The sequence below is a fragment of the Lissotriton vulgaris genome, chromosome 9 (genome assembly GCF_964263255.1).
Source record: "Lissotriton vulgaris chromosome 9, aLisVul1.2, whole genome shotgun sequence".
NCBI classification, from domain to species: Eukaryota; Metazoa; Chordata; class Amphibia; order Caudata; family Salamandridae; genus Lissotriton; species Lissotriton vulgaris.
The window spans coordinates 478,580,874-478,601,812 of record NC_141697.1 but is presented as its reverse complement, the minus strand read 5'-3'; the positions used below and the strand labels follow the sequence as shown (position 1 = coordinate 478,601,812).

General features: G+C 43.3%; 1 protein-coding gene across 1 annotated transcript in view; it reads left to right on the top strand.

Moving 5' to 3' along the window:
- Positions 1-20,939, top strand: part of SYNE2 (spectrin repeat containing nuclear envelope protein 2) — a 1,750,628-nt gene that overhangs the window by 290,610 nt on the left and 1,439,079 nt on the right. Inside the window, exons 21-24 of the mRNA XM_086937933.1 lie at positions 5,830-6,003; positions 10,942-11,076; positions 12,198-12,356; positions 18,145-18,374. Coding sequence (XP_086794059.1) covers positions 5,830-6,003; positions 10,942-11,076; positions 12,198-12,356; positions 18,145-18,374 — 698 coding nt within the window. The remainder of the gene's footprint in view (positions 1-5,829; positions 6,004-10,941; positions 11,077-12,197; positions 12,357-18,144; positions 18,375-20,939) is intronic.

The following is a 20,939-nucleotide window of genomic DNA, read 5'->3' as shown; positions in this document are numbered from 1 at the left end:
ACCATACTCGTGCCACTCGGGGTGACAAATGCAAAAAGAACAATTGATGGACAGAATGCAGAACAATGTCAATGAACGATGGGTTTAACCCAGATCTTTTGACTGGGGAGAATGTTTGCATTGTCAGCATTCCGTCCATCATTTGTTTGCTGCAATTAATGTATTAAGGCACACACTATGAAATATAGTGAATGCATGTCTACTAATTAAGGATGGTTTATTAATTTCTTGTTTAATACTGTTAAACACATAGTTTAAGTAAATTCACTAGTCCTACAGTAAATGAACTTTAGTAGTAATGTCAAGTGCTACACTTAATAAAATGTTGTTAGACCATAGCAGAAACATGCTCTTAGTGCACATTCATATCATGTATCTATTATGAAATGTGACGTATTTGTGACGTGTAAAGGAAAGGAAAAGTTGCGCTGCACCAGATGTTAATCATGAATAGGTGTGACTTACTACTGGAAATCCAGGTGGAAAATGCCCACTTCTAGTGGCATGTACAGCTCCCAGTGTTTCTGCTGACACCTGGTATCGTAGCGCTGCATTGCCTTGAAAGCTGCATCTCACCTTGCTTGCCTGTGCCTAGCTACCGCTTAGACTGATTTACGCTGTAATTTACCTGATTGTGCTGTGTATAACGTTATCTGCGCATTTGCCTCCAGCGCTCCGCTCATTGCCTTGAAAGCTGCATTTTCATCCTGCCTGCTTGTGCCCAGTTACCGCTTAGACTGTTTAACGCTGTGTTTTTAATCAATTGTGCAGTTTAAACGTAATTTGCGCGCTTGCCTCCAGCGCTCCGATCTGCTCCCCCCTCCGCCTCCATTTTGTTTGTTGTTATCGCCGTCCTTGTGTGCCCGCCCCGCCTCCCAGCTGAGACGCCCTCCCACTGACCAGAAGTAGCGCTCCTCACCCTGTACACATCGTGACTCGCTCCTCTCTCACGAGCCGAGTGGTCGCTCCCAGTGTCCCTGCTGACACCTGGTATCGTAGCGCTGCATTGCCTTGAAAGCTGCATCTCACCTTGCTTGCCTGTGCCTAGCTACCGCTTAGACTGATTTACGCTGTAATTTACCTGATTGTGCTGTGTATAACGTTATCTGCGCATTTGCCTCCAGCGCTCCGCTCATTGCCTTGAAAGCTGCATTTTCATCCTGCCTGCTTGTGCCCAGTTACCGCTTAGACTGTTTAACGCTGTGTTTTTAATCAATTGTGCAGTTTAAACGTAATTTGCGCGCTTGCCTCCAGCGCTCCGATCTGCTCCCCCCTCCGCCTCCATTTTGTTTGTTGTTATCGCCGTCCTCGTGTGCCCGCCCCGCCTCCCAGCTGAGACGCCCTTGCCCCTCCCCCTCCACTATCCTTATATGACAGTTCTTCCCGCGTGCAGCGTTCACGCGCAGCGACCGCGCCCCAGCCGCGCCGAAGGTGCGCCAAAGGTAAGCCCGTCTACGCCCGTCCGCGCCTGGACCGCTCCCAGCGCCAGACCCCCTGCCCCTCGCCCTGCCCAGCCCTCCCGCATTACCTACGATGCCGCCTCCCTCCTAGCCCTTAACCCCGGTCGCGCCCCCAACTGCGTACAAGCCGCTCCTGGACACACCCATGCACCTTTCTCCTGCTACTCCTGCAAATTCAGCGGCACCGACAACATCTCCACTACGACCACACCACAGATTCCCGACCCCAATCACCTACATTGCATCCTTCTCAACACCCGATCGGTCCACAGGCACGCCATTGACCTATGGAATCTACTAGACACCATCTCTCCAGACGTCGCCTTCCTAACAGAAACATGGATGAACGCTTCCTCCGCCCCAGACATCACCATTGCCATCCCTGAAGATTATAAGATCACACGCAAGGACCGTACCGGCCACACAGGAGGAGGAATCGCTATCGTCCATAAAAAATCAATCCGCATCTCAACCAGCTCTGACGCCAACCTCGCCAACTCCGAACACCTTCACTTCCAGATCCACATCGACCCCAAGACCACACTCAGAGGCACCCTCCTCTACAGACCACCAGGACCACGCGCAAAATTCAGTGAAGACATCACGGACTTCATCACTCCACACGCGCTCCCCTCCAAAGATTACATCCTTTTGGGAGACCTCAACTTTCACCTTGAAAATATCAACGACCGCAACACCACCACCCTCTTGGACAACCTCGCCAACCTCGGACTTAAACAACTGGTCACTTCCCCCACCCACATCGCTGGCCACACACTCGACCCCATCTTCACCTCCAGCAAACATGTCTCCTTCGACCACACTACGGATCTCCTCTGGACTGACCACAGCTGCGTTCACTTCACCTACAACAAGCCAAAACCCACCAACCACCTCCAACCAACTCTGCAAAGAAACTGGAACAAAATCACCATCGACCAGATCTCCTCATCGCTCCTTCTAAACACCCCAGCCCACTCTTCTGACCCAAACCAAGCCGCCGCCAACTTCACCCTTTGGTTATCCAACACCGCCGACACCTTAGCACCACTGAAAAAACGTCAAAGCAAACCTGGCAACAAGAAGGCCTCATGGTTCAACGATGATCTTAAGAAGTCCAAGAAACTCTGCCGTTCCCTCGAAAAGGCCTGGAAAAAAGACCCAACCACCAGCACCAAGGACGCCTTCAAAAACGCCACCCGCACACACCACCAATTAATCCGAAAGGCCAAGAAAACAGCATTCAAGGATCGACTTGACAACAACGCCCACAACAGCAAGGAACTTTTCAACATCGTCAAGGAATTTACCAATCCCTCGGCCAATTCCAACGACATCACCCCCTCTCAAACGCTCTGCGACTCCCTAGCCTCATTCTTCCACAACAAAATCGCAGACATCCACAACAGCTTCGACAACCGACCCGAAGACCAACCCACCCAACCCTCTGCTGGACCCCCACCCCCCTTGAACACCCTTAACGACTGGAACCCAATCTCCACTGAGGACACCATCCGTCTGATGAACTCCATCCACTCAGGTTCCCCCACAGACCCATGTCCTCACCACATCTTCAACAAAGCAGACTCCGTCATAGCACCGTACCTCCGAGATGTCATCAACTGCTCCTTCAACTCCGCCACCTTCCCGGAAAGCTGGAAACACGCTGAACTCACCGCCCTTCTGAAAAAACCCACAGCGGACCCCACCAAACTCAAAAATTACCGCCCCATCTCGCTCCTTCCATTCCCGGCCAAAGTAATCGAGAAAGCTGTCAACAACCAACTCGCCGCTTTCCTCGAAGCCAACAAATCCCTCGACTCCTCACAATCTGGCTTCCGAGCAAAACACAGCACTGAGACCGCCCTCATCGCAGCAACAGACGACATTCGAACTTTACTGGACAATGGAGACACAGTCGCCCTCATCCTCCTCGACCTCTCTGCAGCCTTCGACACAGTCTGCCACAGCACCCTTTTACAACGCCTCAGCAACATCGGAATACAAGGAAAAGCACTAGAATGGATCACCTCGTTCCTCTCCGGAAGAACCCAGAAAGTCCGCCTCCCACCATTCAAGTCAGAGGCCACTGAAGTCATCTGCGGCGTACCACAAGGATCCTCACTCAGCCCCACCCTTTTCAACGTATACATGAGCCCCCTCGCGGCCATCGCCCGCCAACACAACCTCAACATCATCTCTTACGCGGATGACACTCAACTGATCCTTTCTCTCACCAATGACCCCAGCACCGCCAAAACTAACCTACACGAAGGAATGAAAGAAGTTGCCGAATGGATGAAACACAGCCGTCTGAAATTGAACTCAGATAAAACAGAAGTCCTCATCTTAGGTACATCCCCCTCTGCATGGGACGACTCTTGGTGGCCGGAAGCCCTTGGAAAAGCACCCATCCCGACAGACCATGCACGGAACCTAGGCGTTATCCTGGACTCTTCACTCTCAATGAACAGACAAGTCAGCGCCGTATCATCATCCTGCTTCAACATTCTCCGCATGCTCAAAAAAACATTTCGCTGGATCTCCACCGAAACCAGAAAAACAGTCACCCATGCTCTGGTCACGAGCCGACTGGACTACGGAAACACCCTCTACGCAGGTACGACCGCCAAACTCCAGAAGAAACTCCAACGTATCCAAAACGCCTCAGCCAGGATCATATTAGACATCCCGCGCAACGAACACATCTCTGGCCACCTGAAAGACCTCCACTGGCTACCCGTCAATAAGAGGATCACTTTCCGACTGCTAACCCACGCACACAAATCACTCTACGACATCGGACCAGAATGCCTCAACTCACGACTGTCCTTCTACACACCCCCCCCCGCCTACTACGCTCTTCCAGCCAAGCCCTCGCCACTGTACCTCGCATCAACAAGACCACCATGGGAGGCAGATCCTTCTCATACCTGGCTGCTAAAACATGGAACTCACTCCCCACTTACCTTCGCCTTACCCAGAACCACCTAGCATTCAGAAAGCAACTTAAAACGTGGATATTTGATAAGTAATCCTCCTCCCCTCCTTAAGCGCCTTGAGACCCTCTGGGTATGTAGTGCGCTATATAAATTCTTTGACTTGACTTTGACTTGACTTGCAGAGTGTGGGCGGGAGTAAGGGGCGGGGCGCGGTAAGACTGGCTGAGGCTGCCTGACAGAATGGACGCTCAGTGCACGTTTGTTGTAATGATGTCATTCATTCCAGTATCAGCCTGCTGTGCAGCAGCTCACTATAAACAGCTTCATACATGCCTCATCTGTTGATACACCCGATCCTATGTTGGTGTCACGTCATTAAAGATGTGACACTACTTGCAGAAAAAGCTTTGTAAGTAGCTTTCTTTAGATTTTATGAGTAGCATCTCTGTAGAGTCAGACACCCCAGGGTACTTGGATTTCAGACAAAGGGCATTTTTGTACCTCACCCTTTACGAGACTGAGCCACTGGTATTGATTTTATAATTTTATATCTCCTCTACCTGCTTCCCTTTCCCATGTTTTCTGTGCCCAGAAGCTAGCCCCATGGCATTGTTTGCATAATACAAATAATGAACAAACGAACAAACATTGCGGCTGGATTATATGATTGGCTTTTGTGTGCCAAATTGTTCAGGGTTTTCCTTTGTTCCCAGATTAGTACTATGGTCAATGCATAATTTGCCAGCTTAGTCCGTATAATCAAATTGTATTCATCCTAAACTAGTACGTTTTTTCTACCAGTAAAAGTAATTGTTAAAGTGGAATTAAAATGCAACCTTCATCATGTTTGCTTCTACACTTATTCTCACTTTCCTCTTCTCCTCTTATTCTTATCCTACCACCACTTTATAACCAATAAAGGGGTTGCCAACCGAGATGTTTACCATGAACCACTTACCCTGTATCCTCACAGGCTGGCAACCCATATAACAATTCCCCTTTGTTTTGTATGTATATGTATAAATACCATAAATAAATATATAAAAAGAAAGCTGCGCTTCGGCCTACCATTTGTTAACTGTGAGTTGAATTGTAACTGGTCTGGGACCATGCATTGTAAATATTAATTTTACACTTTTAGTTTCCTTTTTTGAGCAATAGGTTTTAGACTTCGTTTCCTTTCACTTTAACAGTGTATGTTGATCAAGAGGTCTCTATCCTGAAAAATGAATGCCAGTGCCCATCATCTGCAAACACTGGAAAAAATTAAACACTGTACAGGCTAGCAATCTATTTGTAGAACCGTACCGTATATTCCAGGACAATTTATCAAAAATGCATCGCTTCTGTGTTATTATGTGTGTAAGCATATTGTAACCATTGCATATCTACTAACAGAAGGAAGTGCTTTCTGCTTTTGTTCATAGCGTGCATTGACTGCACTTCGTTCTGTCATGCCTCAGTCAGAGCAGAAATTGACAGAAAAAGATATTATAATCAATTTTGAAAATTCCAAGAAAGAGCTTGAAACGTATATAACAAAGGCAGTGCAGCTTCTTGGTCAGAAATTAGCGCCAGAGGATCTAATATCAGAATATGAGGTAAGGAAGTTAAAATTCCTAACAAAAGTACATATTTATTATATTTGAAAGCATGTGTGGAATAATGTACTACAAAAGTTGTCCTTCTTGCTATTTAAATTTAGTTATTGCTTCTGAAAAAAAAAGTATTACGCCATACTTTTTTCTGACCTTTAGTGTAAAAAATGTAACTTCTGTTCTTAAATCTTGCAGTTGCAGAAGGGTATTGGTGCCTTTGCCTCCATTAATGCATGCTGAAAGTGTTCAGATATGTTTGCAATTGGAACTGTCAGGAGTTTTAGATGAAGCCAAATATTGTGAGGCATCTGGCTTTCAAGCACTCCCAATTCTGGCATATAATGGTAATGAGGCAGAAGCATGTACATGTATTTGCTCAGGAACACACAGTGGGCCAGATGTACAACTTTTTTGCAGTTGCAAACAGGAAATCAGCCCGTTTGCGACTGCAAAATCAGTCTGCTCCATGTACAAATCCTATTTTGCAAGTCCGTAACCTATTATCGACTCGCAAAATAATGTTTGTGTCTCGCTATTAGGATGGGGCGTGCCAAGGGCGTCCCTTCCTAATAGCGAGTCACACTTTAATGTACGATTGTTTTGCAACCGCAATTGCGGTGCAAAACCCTCACAGTTTACCACCTACCTTAATTCGATGGTAAGCTATTTGCAAACAGAAATGCATCCCATTTTCTTTTAAGAAAAACGTGCTGCATTATTTAAAAAAACTGTTTTATTTAAAAAGCAGGTACATACATGGTGGTCTGCTGACCCCAGCAGGCCACCATCCCTGGGAGTGCTAGCAATTCCTAATGGGGGTCACAAATGACACCTGCCTCATGAATATTAATGAGACAGGCAATTTGCGACCCTATTGGGAATTGCAAACAGTGTCTGAGACACTGTTGTACATTCCTATTTGCGAGTCACAAATTGTGTGTCACAAAACGACGCAATATGCGAATCACAAATTGGTAGGGTTGTACATCTGGCTCAGTATGCTCAAGTGGGACAGCAGGAATTAGAATTCTGGTTTACTTGTTCCATAGTGGGCAGTTCAGAGCGTTTCCACACTTACTCACAAGGGCCCTCACTTACTTCTTTTGGCAATCTTGGCTTATACACTTAGTGCAATTTCCCTGCTGTCATTGTGGTCTAATCATAGTGCATTTATTTTTTTATAGTTGTTCTCTTTTCTTTGGTTCTTGGTATAATATACAAAGTGCCCCTTTTATCACTTAAGGATCATGTCAAATAAGTAATTACTAATGCATGAGATACAATCCTACGAGCTCCCTCCAAGTCCTTGTACCAATGCCAGCACTAACACTTACCAGCAGTACCGGTTTCTCAGTTACAAAATGCCCCTCTGTCTACAAGTAAGAATGTGATTACTGACTCTGTAAAAAGTAGCAAAAGGCGGTTTGAAAAGCTAATGGTATATTTCTGATTGTCCACAAGCTAACAAGCTTTCCTAAGCCAACACCTGAGTCAGCCGTCACCCTCAGGAGATCAAAGAAGAGCACCAGGACAGACTTAGGCCAGACTTTGGGCCGATTACATACGGCCTTGTAATTCTGTAGCGGTGGTAATGGGAGTTACCGACTACATGGGGATTTTAACTGATGCAGGAATATCATGGCTTGGGGGTTTTCACGCATACCATTCCTCGGGTCGAATGAGGTGAAATATCTGGTTGAAGAACTGCTCAAATATGGGGCATAACATACAGGAAACCATTGATTCCTGTGAGTCTTTATCCATTTCTAATTGGCAACTTTGTCTACATTTCCATAACCCAGAGGTACTGATACCATGGAATTAAATGCTTCCAAGTGTGGACCTACCTATGTAGTATTACCGCATTACCAGTAATTGGCCAGTACGAGGTTAATGCTATAGTATGCCCTCAGGAACATTATTATAGAAAGTGCCTTCCTCCTGGGCACACTGGCATGATCGAAGAAGGAACCACAGATGCTTACATGGCCCTGCTGTATAACAGATTGTGCTGTGCAATCTCAAGAGGGTGTTCCGGCATTTGCAGGGGGTTGTGGCCCAATGGAAATGAGGGAATATTTTGCCAGTGCACCAGTGCCTTGTTACAGATGCAAACAGCATGTCAGGAGGTGCACTGAGTTTGCCACATAGAGGTGTGCAAAGAGAAGTTCCCCCTACTTAAAAGGCACCCTACAGTGATGGTAAACAGGGTCTTGCGGACCCCTCCAGCATCCCTTTCGATAACCAAAAAAGTTGTTTCATAGCTGCACATGTGTATGCTTGAACAAATGGTTTAATACTTCCCTCATTAACAGTTCTTTTATTTAGTACTGATGGTATGTAGCAAAGAGCAAAACATTGTAGACACTACTATCTTGAGGTACTAAAAGGTTTCCAGTCTATAAATATTTGGCTACGCCTATCTCTTTTCTGAAAATTCTCTCATGTAGTCAGCCTGCCAAAGTTCTATTAGTGACGTTATTTGTTTAACATGTTGGCAACTGCTCAGTATCCATGTTTGTAACTGTAAGCATACACGTGAGAAGTCTGGTTTCAAAAGATTTACTTTTGTTTGAAATGTATACACATTTCAGAAACAACAGGTGTTAAAGTCCTCGGATAGCACAGGTTTGAACAGTCTTTCAAAAGGCATGAGCCTGGCCATTTCTTAAAGATACCCTGCCTCAGCCCAACAGAGATGGGCAGCTTTATGTTTATCTACTACCTCCCATAAGAGAACCAAGATGCTTAAATAAGTGGTAACTAAGAAATTACTGTTACATTATTTAAGGTTTTTGGATATTCTGTGCCTATTTCAAGCTGGGATTAGATTAAGCAGAAAGCACAGAGTCAGTTATAGGATCCCTGACAGAGGTACTTCAGCAAATATGTGCCCAAGAAGGTATTTCGGCAGTCATTCTGCTAGACCTCTGAGTAGAATTTGACAGGTAGAGCATGGAATATTTCTGAACAGCCTGTGTTAAAGGAGCTGTGAAGGAAGGGCATTTGTCTAGATATCTTCTTTTTTAATTAGAGTGTTCACAGAATGCGGCCCTGGCCACATCATTCTTCCCAGTCTCCTGAGCAAATCTTTAAGTAGTCCAGCTAGTCTCTGCCTTGACCGCTCTTTTTTTTAACCAGCCGCCTCACTGAACTTCGAGTAAGTGGATGCATCAGATGTTTTGTTAATGGGAGTAGGACAAAGGTTCTCCTTTGACAAGTGCCACTGGACAATGTATTTATGTCCTGAAGCACCAGATGCTTTTCCTCAGCCAATCCCAGTGATTTATGCACAATTGTGAATCTGGCGTTGTGTTTTAACATTCATTGTGGAAATGAAATGCAGTGTTGTTACCAGTGCAGTGAGCCTGTCAAGACTGGATTACTGCAATGGACTTTGACTAGGGGTACCTAAATTAATTGCAGCGGCCTTCAGGATCTTCTGAATGTGGACCTAAGACCTATCACACTCCACATGGAACATGGAACTTAAGACCTAGCACAACTTCCCTTCCAACCGTTCATCAATGTAATAAATGTTCATTGTTCACAAGATGCACATTAAAATGGTTACTATTTCTGATCAATACTCCATTAACAAATCAAGTGTCTTTATGTTGTCTATCCTTTTTGGAAAACTCAATCTGAAGACATAGAGCTTTGAGCTCAATCAGCATCTTTTTGCAGTGCTGTCTCTTTTTCCTTCAGTGTTGAGAAAAAACCAACTGTTGTTTAGGAAATTGTTGAAAACCTTAGTGGAACTCACTATAGATGGGCTGTTATATAGAAATTTAGATTTCAATAGTGCCATGAAGGCTATGTATATACATGTGCCCCAAGAAGTCAATAAAATAAGTACATCAATGCATTAGATCATATGAATTTGATCCTGAACTGAAGCCATAAAATTTGCAGTTGTTGAACAACAGGAGGTACGTGCTCACATTTCGAGGATTTAGCTCGAACTCAAGCTGCTGCATTGTGCACATATCACTAAAAATGCATTTTTATGTGTACAAAGATTATAATAGCTGAAGACATGGTACAGTTGTGAGCTGATTCGTGCTTCAATGGCTAAACTGAAATCTTTTGCTAATGGGATCGCAGCCTCTGCTCAGCGTATTAATAAGGTAGGAACCAGGACAGATGTTTTCTTTCGTGTTTCAAAATATTTGTGCTGAGCAAATTTGCTTTTTGTAGGTTTAGAAAGCATGATCCATCCAAGGAAGGTATAAATGAGCTTCAGAAAAAAATGTAATTAATGGATCAGCAGAATTTGTATGTGTTTATTTCTCAATCCAGTGTCTTGTAAGTGGATACACTCCTTGATGACCACCAGTCCACAGTCTACATTTAAGCCGAAATGTTAAACATATTTCTGTTTACTTTACAGCAAGAGATATTATCTGAATGTAGATATTACCCTGTAGGCCCCTTAATATGTAAAGTGTAATGGTATGTGGACGGGTCCATTAAATTGAAGAGTCCTAATCTGATAAATTGAACATATACAAACAAAATGTGCCAGAGTGCTACTTCCAAATTTGCATGGTGTGTAGGTCGGTTTTGTAATGATAAGGCATAGCCTTACAATTTCACTAGATGTTAGGTTCATGAGTGTCAGTATCCAGGTAAGCCAACCCACTAAAACATAGCATCAGTTTGATTTTGAATGTAAACTTACATGCAATGCAAAGCTGAAAAATGGGTAGGTGAGATGAAAGATCATTTTGAGCTGCTGTTCGGATCTTTAGAATATGGTACCGATATGCAGCCACAACTCATGGAACGCATACCCTCAGTTATACGGCAAGACCGAGTAATAATACAATAAATAAGTGCACCCCTCTAAAATATTTCTAGCTGCAACTTGAAAACAGATTTATTCCAGTTGAAATGTCACATTCTCAAATGATTCAGTCTTAATTTTTCTTCTTGCAGTCCAACTTTGGCAATTATGACACTAAAAGTCTTGACAAGTTTTTGGAATCAGCAGATAAAGTTAAGTCTATTTCTCCCGCTCATGAAAAACAAGCTGTGGAGGAAGTCAGTATGAAGCTTCGTGAAAGATGGGAGGTGAGTATTACATGTCCCCACCTGTCTATAAACATTGAGATCATTTGGTTACATTTAAGTAGAAATGTGCAACTCTTTCAAAATGGGCAGGGAACATCTCTTAAACAAAAGGGCTTACATTTTGGTAGACTGAATTTTGTGAGCAACAGAACATAGGAGTCTCTCTTGTGAATAAGAAAGAATGGAGACCATGTGGAAATCTTCCAGTGTCAGGGAAAGGGTGAAACTCTCAGATGGGACTTCAAGAACCTGCTCTAAAGATCTATTGTACTCCTCCAGCTACACCCAAACAGTAGAAGAGGACATTCAAATGTGGCCTATCACAACCTAGAACGACCCACAAATCCCATGAAATTATAAAGGTTCATTAGATATGTACATTCTGGTACCTTATATATAAAATAGGCCATTCCTTATTCAGATTGTCGAGATATAAAGCACGTTTGGCCACAGAACTCTGGTAAACTGATTGAATTCATCCCCGCAAAAAAACTCTAAACTTACATGCAGTGCCACCCTGCAGCATCTTTGCAGAATTGTGGCCCTCTTTGATTCGGAATCTGCAGACGTAGTAAATCCGGGATTCCTGTAATAGTACAAAGAATGCCAGATAGCAGGAAAAGAGGTAGACAATATGCTGCCTGCCAAAGTAGTGGGACCACTAGGTTACTGATGAAGAGAAAATCCTGTTTTTTAAATCGCTCGCCAATGGAATTCATTAAGCTTTCACTCTTGGCTACTTTCAACAAATGTCTACTTTTCTTACAACCAAAGTCCATGCACATTAGCTTAACTTTGAAGAATCTAAACCTCAGAATGTCTTCAAAATGACCTGAACACTTTTAACTGCATTAAGTCTTCCATTTATTCTTAATGATCTCAAGTTCACCAGTAAATGCTAACAGAGAAGATGATTTCGAGCCAAGGAGAAACTTCCCCTTCAGATAAACCACTGCACTACCATATTTTATCCATGTGCAACCATACATCAATTACTTTAATACAACACCTATCGCAGTACCTGGAATTGATGATATTGTGCTGAAATATGTCTACATGTGGAACACTCTACTCATGAACTAAAACTCTTACACTGATAATGTGTTTTTAATCTTTTGCAGATGGTTCACAGTGAAATATCGCTATATATATTACAATTAAAAATTGTAATTGAAAAAAGAAAATGTAATGAACTTTTATCGAAGCTTGAAGTGCAAATTAATGAAGAGAACAAGGTTCTTCACAAGGGTGCAAAATCAAAGCTGCTCAAAAGACATGAGGTATCACAAGCGTTACCATTATTCTATGGCCCAATACCTTTTTAAATAAACGTAACCCATTGTGTGCATGCTGGGCAAGCCAGATACTGCATATAGGATGGCAAATGTTTCTGTGAAAATGCTACCTCATACTGTAAAGTTCAGCTCTTCCAATCATGAGTGTAGTAAAAGGCCATTGACCTCAAAGGTCATGAAGATCCATCTCTAAGTGCGTTCTTTGGGAAAGGCCAGACACCTATCGCTTAGTCATTGTGATCTTCTGTTCAAGAATTCTAAATTTAATCAGGAAAAACACTGTATCTCTTCTTCGGATGTTCAAATATTGCACTAGCTGTTGCATTCTCCATTTGTATCATAGGCTAAATTGTTGAACTACTAGTTATATGAACAACTTTTCCTTCTAGCCAACTTTTTTGGGGGGGGGGTCAAATCCTCTTGCCTTGGTTAACTCTCAGTTTAGTGGGCTCATTACCTTCCTCGTGGGTTTCCTCAAAACAAGAGTTACATCTCCTGCTCTCCGGAAACACCCGATATCCACGATTGAGGAATTTTCTGTTCTTCTCTACGCCTTGGAAAAATGTTGGCATGCTCACTGTTATGTTTGATGGGGAATCTGAAAACGTAGTAGTTTAGATCTGATTTATGGACTGTCTCTTTTGGGATGGCTGGCCACTATGACAGGTCATGTGACCTTTTCACTATGCCTCAGGTAGGAATTAGGTAGAAATACATTGTAATCTAATATGATTTCATGATGTATTTTTTTAGGCAGCGATATTGGAGAAATGGATTGAGAGAAAAAGTTAAACGAAGTTATGTACTTCTGGTTGGAAAGATAGAAATGCTTTTGCTACTTAACTCCTGTTTTTGATTATGTTTTAGAAACAGCAAAGGCAGCTGATTTGACCACCCTTCCTCTTACCTAACAGAACTATGCAAAAAGAAATTAAATTTAAAAACATCAAATTTCCTATAATTGATAAAAGTCTGCCACTTTGCAATACGGAATAAGGTGAAAAATAACTGACAACGTTTACATAATTAAATCTGACCAACTTCAGATTTAGTTCAGGAATTTGATTACCAAACTTGGCATGAAGTGACCATGGGTAATTTTCACTTTTCACATTCCATCATTGCCCATGGCAATATACTGCCCTTTTACAATTTAAAATGTCTGCTGGCTATACTACCCAGCTTTAAATGGCAAAATTACATCAATTACTTGAAACGTCAACTTTTATGAATACATCCAATAATGTATTGAATTTCATAACCTAAAAAATGTACTCCACTTCAAAACTAGACATAAGTCAGCATAAAGGAAAAATTATAAAGGTCAATATGAAAGTCTTTTAAGCTGATTCAACCAGTCAGGTATTTCATTTTTACTTTGAGGCAATTAGCAGTCAAATGGTATACATTGAAGGGTGCCAAAAACATTGCCATATAAACTAAACATTTGATCTTGATGTAGGTACTTTTTGGAGATCCTTCTGCAATTGGGGGTTGAAAACATCCTCAGATGTAACTTCAGATTCGCCTTTCTACAGTCCATATTATATGAAAGAAGCTATAGTCAACTGCTCATTAAACACATTTTAAGGGTTATCGGAGAAACCCAATTTTGGTGGCATTTTAAGCTCAATCAAAAGCTGCATCACTTCACCCCTCATATTAATGTTGATTCTCTTTTTCCACTCAAGAGTGGATTTCTAAGAAGGAATTTCCTACCAGGGCTCCGCTTCTCTTTAGAAAAAGGGGCCTGGCACACAGAGTAAAGCTCCTAAAGACATACCACAGTAGGGATAAAAGTACAAAATGCTATTCATAGACTGAGTTTAACCCTTTTCCCTCTTTCTCACATTTATAAAGTCAGAAATGGTGGGAGAACGTGTGCTTACTTCAAAAGGGTGCAGGTTTCTTACGCTAAACCCTGTCTACTTTATTTAGAAACTAGGGTTTAGCGTCAGAAACCTTGGATGGTTGCATTGGAATCCCCATGCGCCACCCATTGTACGCCCCCTTGGCGCTAAGTAATACAAAGTAGTGCTATGCGCTGCTTAACGTAACTGTTATGTTATTTTTGGCTCTAAGCAAGTTTAGCGCTGGAAAGTAAATTGGAAAAAAAATGATTTTGTGCCGATTTGCATCACTTTTGGGATGCAACCACAGCGTAAAATCTTTATAAATCTCCCCCTGAGTGTTGTAGTAACAGCCTTCGTCGCAGTTGATGCGAGCGGGATGTGGGGCTTCTACACATTTTACCATCAGAACAATTTCTTTTTGTGTGGAGGTTGACCCACTTTGACCACGGCATCAAGTGTAATATGAGGAACAGCCTTATCTGTATTAGTTTTCACCATGCCATACTCAATGTCAAACATTTCAAGAGTCTACATTGTTGTATTTCCCTAGCAGACAAAATATGTAATTTGCGCCGCCTCACACAAATGGTAGCCCCGGGGCATATTATCAAGGGATTTATCTCCGCTTTTTTGTCTTTAAAAGCCAAGAAAGTGGAGATAAATTTATCTCCCTATCAGCAACAGGGTGCTAACACGCAAATTTGCATGTTAGCACCCTTTTTCTCTACGCTTCCCCTTGCATCTATAATGAGATGCAAAGGGGGCATTCCAGAGAAAAATAATAGGAGAAATGTTGTTAAGCGACATTTTTCCTATTATCAAGGATTTCGCTAACCCTGTTAGTGATAAATAAAAGCAGCGCTAACCGCGGTTAGCACTGCTTTTTTTACATATGATATTTTCCTGACTTAGCCATGATATCCTATGGAAGGTGGATATCATGGCTAAGTTTGTGAGCCCCTATCATCAAGCTAACACCAAACTTTGAGAGATTATCTTTGGTTTTCCAGCGATAATCTCTCAATTGGCAGTTAGCGTGAGGATTTTTATCACTTCTGAGATAAACCTTGCTACTAGCAAGTTATCTCTGCGATAATTTCCGACGATGCTTAGCGTGAAAAAATGTGTTGCTAAGCATCGTTAGCGATAAATATCGCTTAACGTTGGTAATATGCCGTAATTCTTTAAATGTTGTCACCCCTTTATTACTTATTTTACCTTAAACAAAAAGCCTGCTTTCACAAAAGACCAGAGTCTTTACTTTTTGTGTTTACTGTGAGCTGATTTCACTCTGAGTGTCCTCACAAGTATTTTTTGGAAGCACGTTGATGTCAGATCAATTGATGCTGCATCATAAGCATTTATAAATAGACCTCCAACTATATTGTTGATATTTGATTAAGACATGCTGGGAGGTGGCTCATAAAACTGCAGAATAAAATTTGGGAAAGAATACATTACATCGCTGAGCTCACCAATTCTCTAACCTTCATACATGGTAGTGTATATATACTGATCCATCCCAGTCAAGTATGCCTCTGGATTCTGTCAAACGTGGTTGACAGACCAACAACAGGAACACACTAACTACCAGCATTTCATTATTTATCAGGTGAGCATAAACACGCGTGATCCTGAATAGAGACATGTCTGACTGCACCCACAGAGTTGTTTGACACTTCTAATCTTGAAGGTGACAAAAAGCAGCGAAAACCTTTCCAGTGACACTCAATAATGAGATTAGATGGAAAGACTCAAACATGATGCCATTTTTTTTAATCAATGAACAAAAGCACACAGCAGCTGACCAAGGCTTCGCACATCCACTTCGTCTGTTTCAGAATTATTTGGTGGTGCGGCTACTCTCACCATCCGCTGCCAAGGATGTATATCTGACCAATAGTATGTAAGAGCAGAGAGGCGCACACAATGAAGTCAGTAGTATAAGAAAGTCCAAAAAACATGTAGATCTTCAGTTCTTATTTCTAAAAGTATTCTTTATTTTCAAGTACAACGGCACAGCCAACGCGTTTCATTCCCATTCGTGCCTTGGGAATTTCATCAGGGCATATACTAGACAATCTAGTCTGTACGGTATTTCTCGAGGTCGTTCCTCTTTGAAAACAGTTTAAAGGACAGTCACGGTAGGTCACAGTGTATTCCTGAAGAGTGCTTTGTACTCAATTCCAAGTGGAATGATGATTCGAGTCCCCCGGATTATCTGGTCACTGTCACTATGGCAAGTCAAGAAGGATAAGGATTCCGGACCCCTTGGGGGAGCTTTTTAATCAAATGATATTATAGTGGCACCAGCAAAAGTCAAAGGGAGGGAACTACGTTGCATGGTCTTGTGGAGCATCTTTTAAAAAGTGCTGCACCAATTCGGATGACATTTTGAAATTTGAATTTAGTGCCCATCGATGCTCTCGTCTGTTAGTCTACTAATTTCCACAAGCACAACAGGGTTTTCTAACCCTCCAGCCTCGTAGCTATCAGAGGGTCGCCTGTGTAATGGTGCAAAAATGTTGTGGTCTATCTCATCTATGTCTGCTCTGAAATTCTAGGGGAAGGACCCTTTACCCCAGCACCTGTTCCTTTAGAAACTAACCCTAGTATGCTGTTGAATTCCTAGACTTGGAATTATGGGAACTATCATACATTTTCTACCTATGGCCAGCCAAGCAACCTGTGTTCAGCCTCTAGTCATCTGCTGGTCTTCCCCAATATCAAATGGAGCATAGGAGGAAGCAAAGCCTTTCCCTACCATGCTTAAAGATTGTTAAATTCACGTCCTCTTCATCTCTGACTTATCACCAACCAAAAGTTGTTTAGGAAACACATAAAAACCTGTTTATTCAAAATGAATCTGTAATCGGTTACGTTCTATGTGGCTGAGATGCAGTGCCTTTGAGGTAGCTGCATGCTTTATTAGTCCTTTTCCATTCATCCAAGTAATTTAGGGGCATATTACCAAGCAATAGCGATAATTATCGCTATTGCTTGGTTAGAGACAAAAATTTACCGCTGAGCTGCGGCGATTTGTACCGCAAATAAACCTTGGTATTACCAAGGTTTATCGCAAAAACGATAAAAATCGCCACAAATGAATGAATATCGCTGAAAAGTCAGAGATATTCATGCATTACCGAGCTAATGCTCTTAGCCATGTTATCCACCTCCCATTGGATAACATGGCTAAGAACTGCTCAGGGCAGGTGTTAGCTTTTGGCTCCAAAGTTGGTAATAGGAGATAGCGATGTTAGCGACTGTTTTCAGTCGCTAACATCTTGGCACGCCCACTTTGCATGTCATTAGTGATAAATATCACTGACATGCAAAGTGGGGCCCAAGATGGTCGCTATCTCCTACTAGCTGTCGCTAACTGGTGTTAGCGACAGCTAGGTAATAGGGAGATAATTTTATCTCCGCTTACTTGGCTTTTAAAGCCAAAAAAGCGGAGATAAACCCCCTTGATAATATGCCCCTAAATGTGTTATCCATTACAACGTTTTTATCTTCTTCTCTCAATCCTGGGCGCCCTAAAAGCAACAATCAAAACAAAGTTATGGAATCTTCTGCGCAATGCAGATTTGCTTACCCTATTCCATTGGCGGATCCATCCATTGTCACCATATGAGCTATGTTTGTTGTGGTACTGAAAAAGAGAACAATTCCGTAGACAGTGGCATCTGCCTTGGCCAGGTTATTGGTTATGCACGTGTGTGCGCACGTGCTTTGTTTATGTGAAAAAATCAGAGTAACTGAATGATTGAATGTGGTTTGAATGTGAAGGTTGGGAAGCAGTTAAATTATATTTCAAACGGTCGATCATTGTTGTAAAAGCCTACTATTTTCTGCATGTTTCACAATATGCATTGCATGTACTGATTCACATTTTTCGTTTTTTTTTATCCATGTAGATATGTTTTTCTGAGAAGGGCCTTGCCGGACGCCTCACTCGCCGCCTAAGGGTCATGCGAGAGTTGTGTGAACAGCTGCGACGTGCAAGTAAAACTCAGGAAGCCTGCCAGGAGGCTGAAGCAGCCATTACCGAGCTTGAAAAAAGAAAACATGAAATTGAGACGCAGGCCACTGAGATTTTTGGTCGTTTGCTGTCCTCTGCTGGCCATAAGAAGATATCTACGATAGAGTAAGTGTTCTGATTCTTGAACGTGCTACCAAGGAAAACATAGTTCTGTTTCACCTTCTCAGCAGTTTGCCTTTACTGCCAATTAGCTTTTTGCTATTGGTGACTCCTTTATTTCTTTCCAGTCATGGCTTTTTAGTCAAATGCATTTTGCTTATTACAACCCAACCTTCTAATTTAATAGGGAACTACAAGGTCCAGCATGCAAACTGACGTAGGTAGGTAGTTGGCAGCTGTGCCTAATCACATGCAACAACAGAGTGCATCAAGCTTCCCTTCACAAACTGGGCCTTTACTGGGTCTTTATACCGTTATTTTTTATACATACACGCACGCGCGCGCGCACACACACAAACACTTCCAGCATACAGTGCATTTGTTCAGGATATAAGTGGTTAGTGCAGCAGGGCGGGGCCACGTGGGTAAAGGCCGCAGCAGCGCTTCAATAAGGTAAGACACACACTCTGTTACTATGTTGGCTGGAACACTGCGAGTTGTCTCCGACCGTTTATTTATCCCCTCGGGTCGACCCTGCCCTGAGAGGGTGTATGGATGCATGTGTTATGCTACATTGTAGAGAACATCCCGGGTAGCTCTCTACATCCCTCCTTTCTTTTAGTTATAGACTCTTAGGTACTTCAGGCTCAGAGAGAGGTACATACAAAGTCTTTAAGTCTTTGACTGGGCACAGGGTTCGGCCGGAGATCATACCTCTGGCTCCGGGAGCTGGAACTAACCACTGCGTCTTCTGATGTGCTCGGGGTTGACACTGTTGTCACATCTTGACGAAGTCGACCAGACCTGGGATTAGTCTCTTCGCGATCTGCTTGCGAACTCCTCGGTGAAGAAAGCAGCAGCTCTGGCGAGCCAGGCTTGGTGAGACTTGGGGTTTATTTGAGACCTTATTTGTGAGTTTATAGCGCGCCGGAATCTGACTCCGGAAGGAGTATCTCCGCGCCAAATGCCTTGTTGGATGGACTGCAGACAGAAGGACAATGTAATTGGAGACTACTAACCTTGAAATACAAAGGTTTTCAACTTTTTCCTAAATGCTAAGTGGTCACTGAATTGCCTGAGCACCAGGGGGAGTTTATTCCAGAGTGCTGGACCAACAAAGGACAGGGCTCTTGCACCTTGTCTGGACTTTTTTACCTTTTGTGCCTGAAGAAGGAGTTGGTTGGAGGACCTGAGATTACGGGAGGGATTATAGGGGACACATTTTTCGCCCAAGTAGGAAGGTCCTAAATCATGCAGTCCTTTATGAACAGTACAACAGATCTTAAATTTGACCCTTTGGCGGATGGAAAGCCAATGCAATTTTACTAATAAGGGTTTTGAAGACGATCTGGGGGAGCGTTTAGGACCAATCTTGCTGCAGTGTTCTGCACCACTTGGAGCTTGCCCAGTATCCCCTCACTGGCTGATGCAAGCAATCTGTTGCAATAATCCAATCGGCTTAGTACAAGGGCCTGCACCAGAGTTTTCCTTGTTGAATCAGGAAGGACAGGGAACACTTTGCGGAGAAGCCCCAAAACATGGAAACAGGTACCCACTACACTATTCACGTGCTCTTTAAAGGACAGATTCTGGTCCAATTGAACCCCAAGGTTCTTTACCACCTGCTTCGGCGGGGAGACTGGGCCTAGATCGTGAGGCCACCAGTCCGGGGTCCATAGTATTTTGGCGTCACCGAACAGCATGACCTCTGTCTTCCCCACGTTACACTGGAGGAAGTTCGAGGTCATCCATTGTGCGACCGCCTTCATACCTTCGGAGAATGATCTTATTATCTCAGGGGCAAGGGATTTAAAAGGAAAGAGAAGCTGAGTGTCATCAGCGTATGATACCGGGATGAAACCAAAGGCTCTCATAATCCTGGCCAGGGGTGCCACATATATATTAAAAAGAGTGGGGCTCAAACATGAGCCCTGTGGCACACCCTTGGTAATCTCTACCTCTGCTGAATGAAATGAACCCATGTTGACATTTTGGGCTCGATCAGACAAAAAGCTCCGGATCCAGGCCATGGCCATACTTGTAAGCCCAATATCAGCAAGACGTTGGAGCAGGATTCTTCTTGGCCATGACTTTGCTTGTAGATCTTCTTGAAATTTGACACGTTCCTCATGACCAACTGTTGTCCGTGCTGGGCAGTGACCATGGTTCCTTGAACTCCCACCTCGGTCCACTCTTCCGGCTCGTAGGGTGTCCTGAACTTCCAGCCAGGGTGCCTGTCCTTGACCACTACACGAACCCCATTCTTATTTGTGGTTCTTAGGCCTGACGGGCTTCGTTCACCTTTTGGTTCGTCATGGCTCTTCTCGCCTGATTCGTATCGTTGTCTGGTTCTGGGGGCACCCACAAGGGATCCTTCGGGATGCCATCGCGAGGTGGCCTCTTGAATTGTAGATGCGACGTGCTATGTGGTGTTTGACGGTAGGCATCAAGGAACTGATCTAGCACGACTTCCGTATCTTCACCTTGATCTACTGTGATGCGCAGGGCTCCATTAATTGTCACATGAGGCACTCCACCTCCCCATTGGCTTGAGGCCACAACGGGGTGATC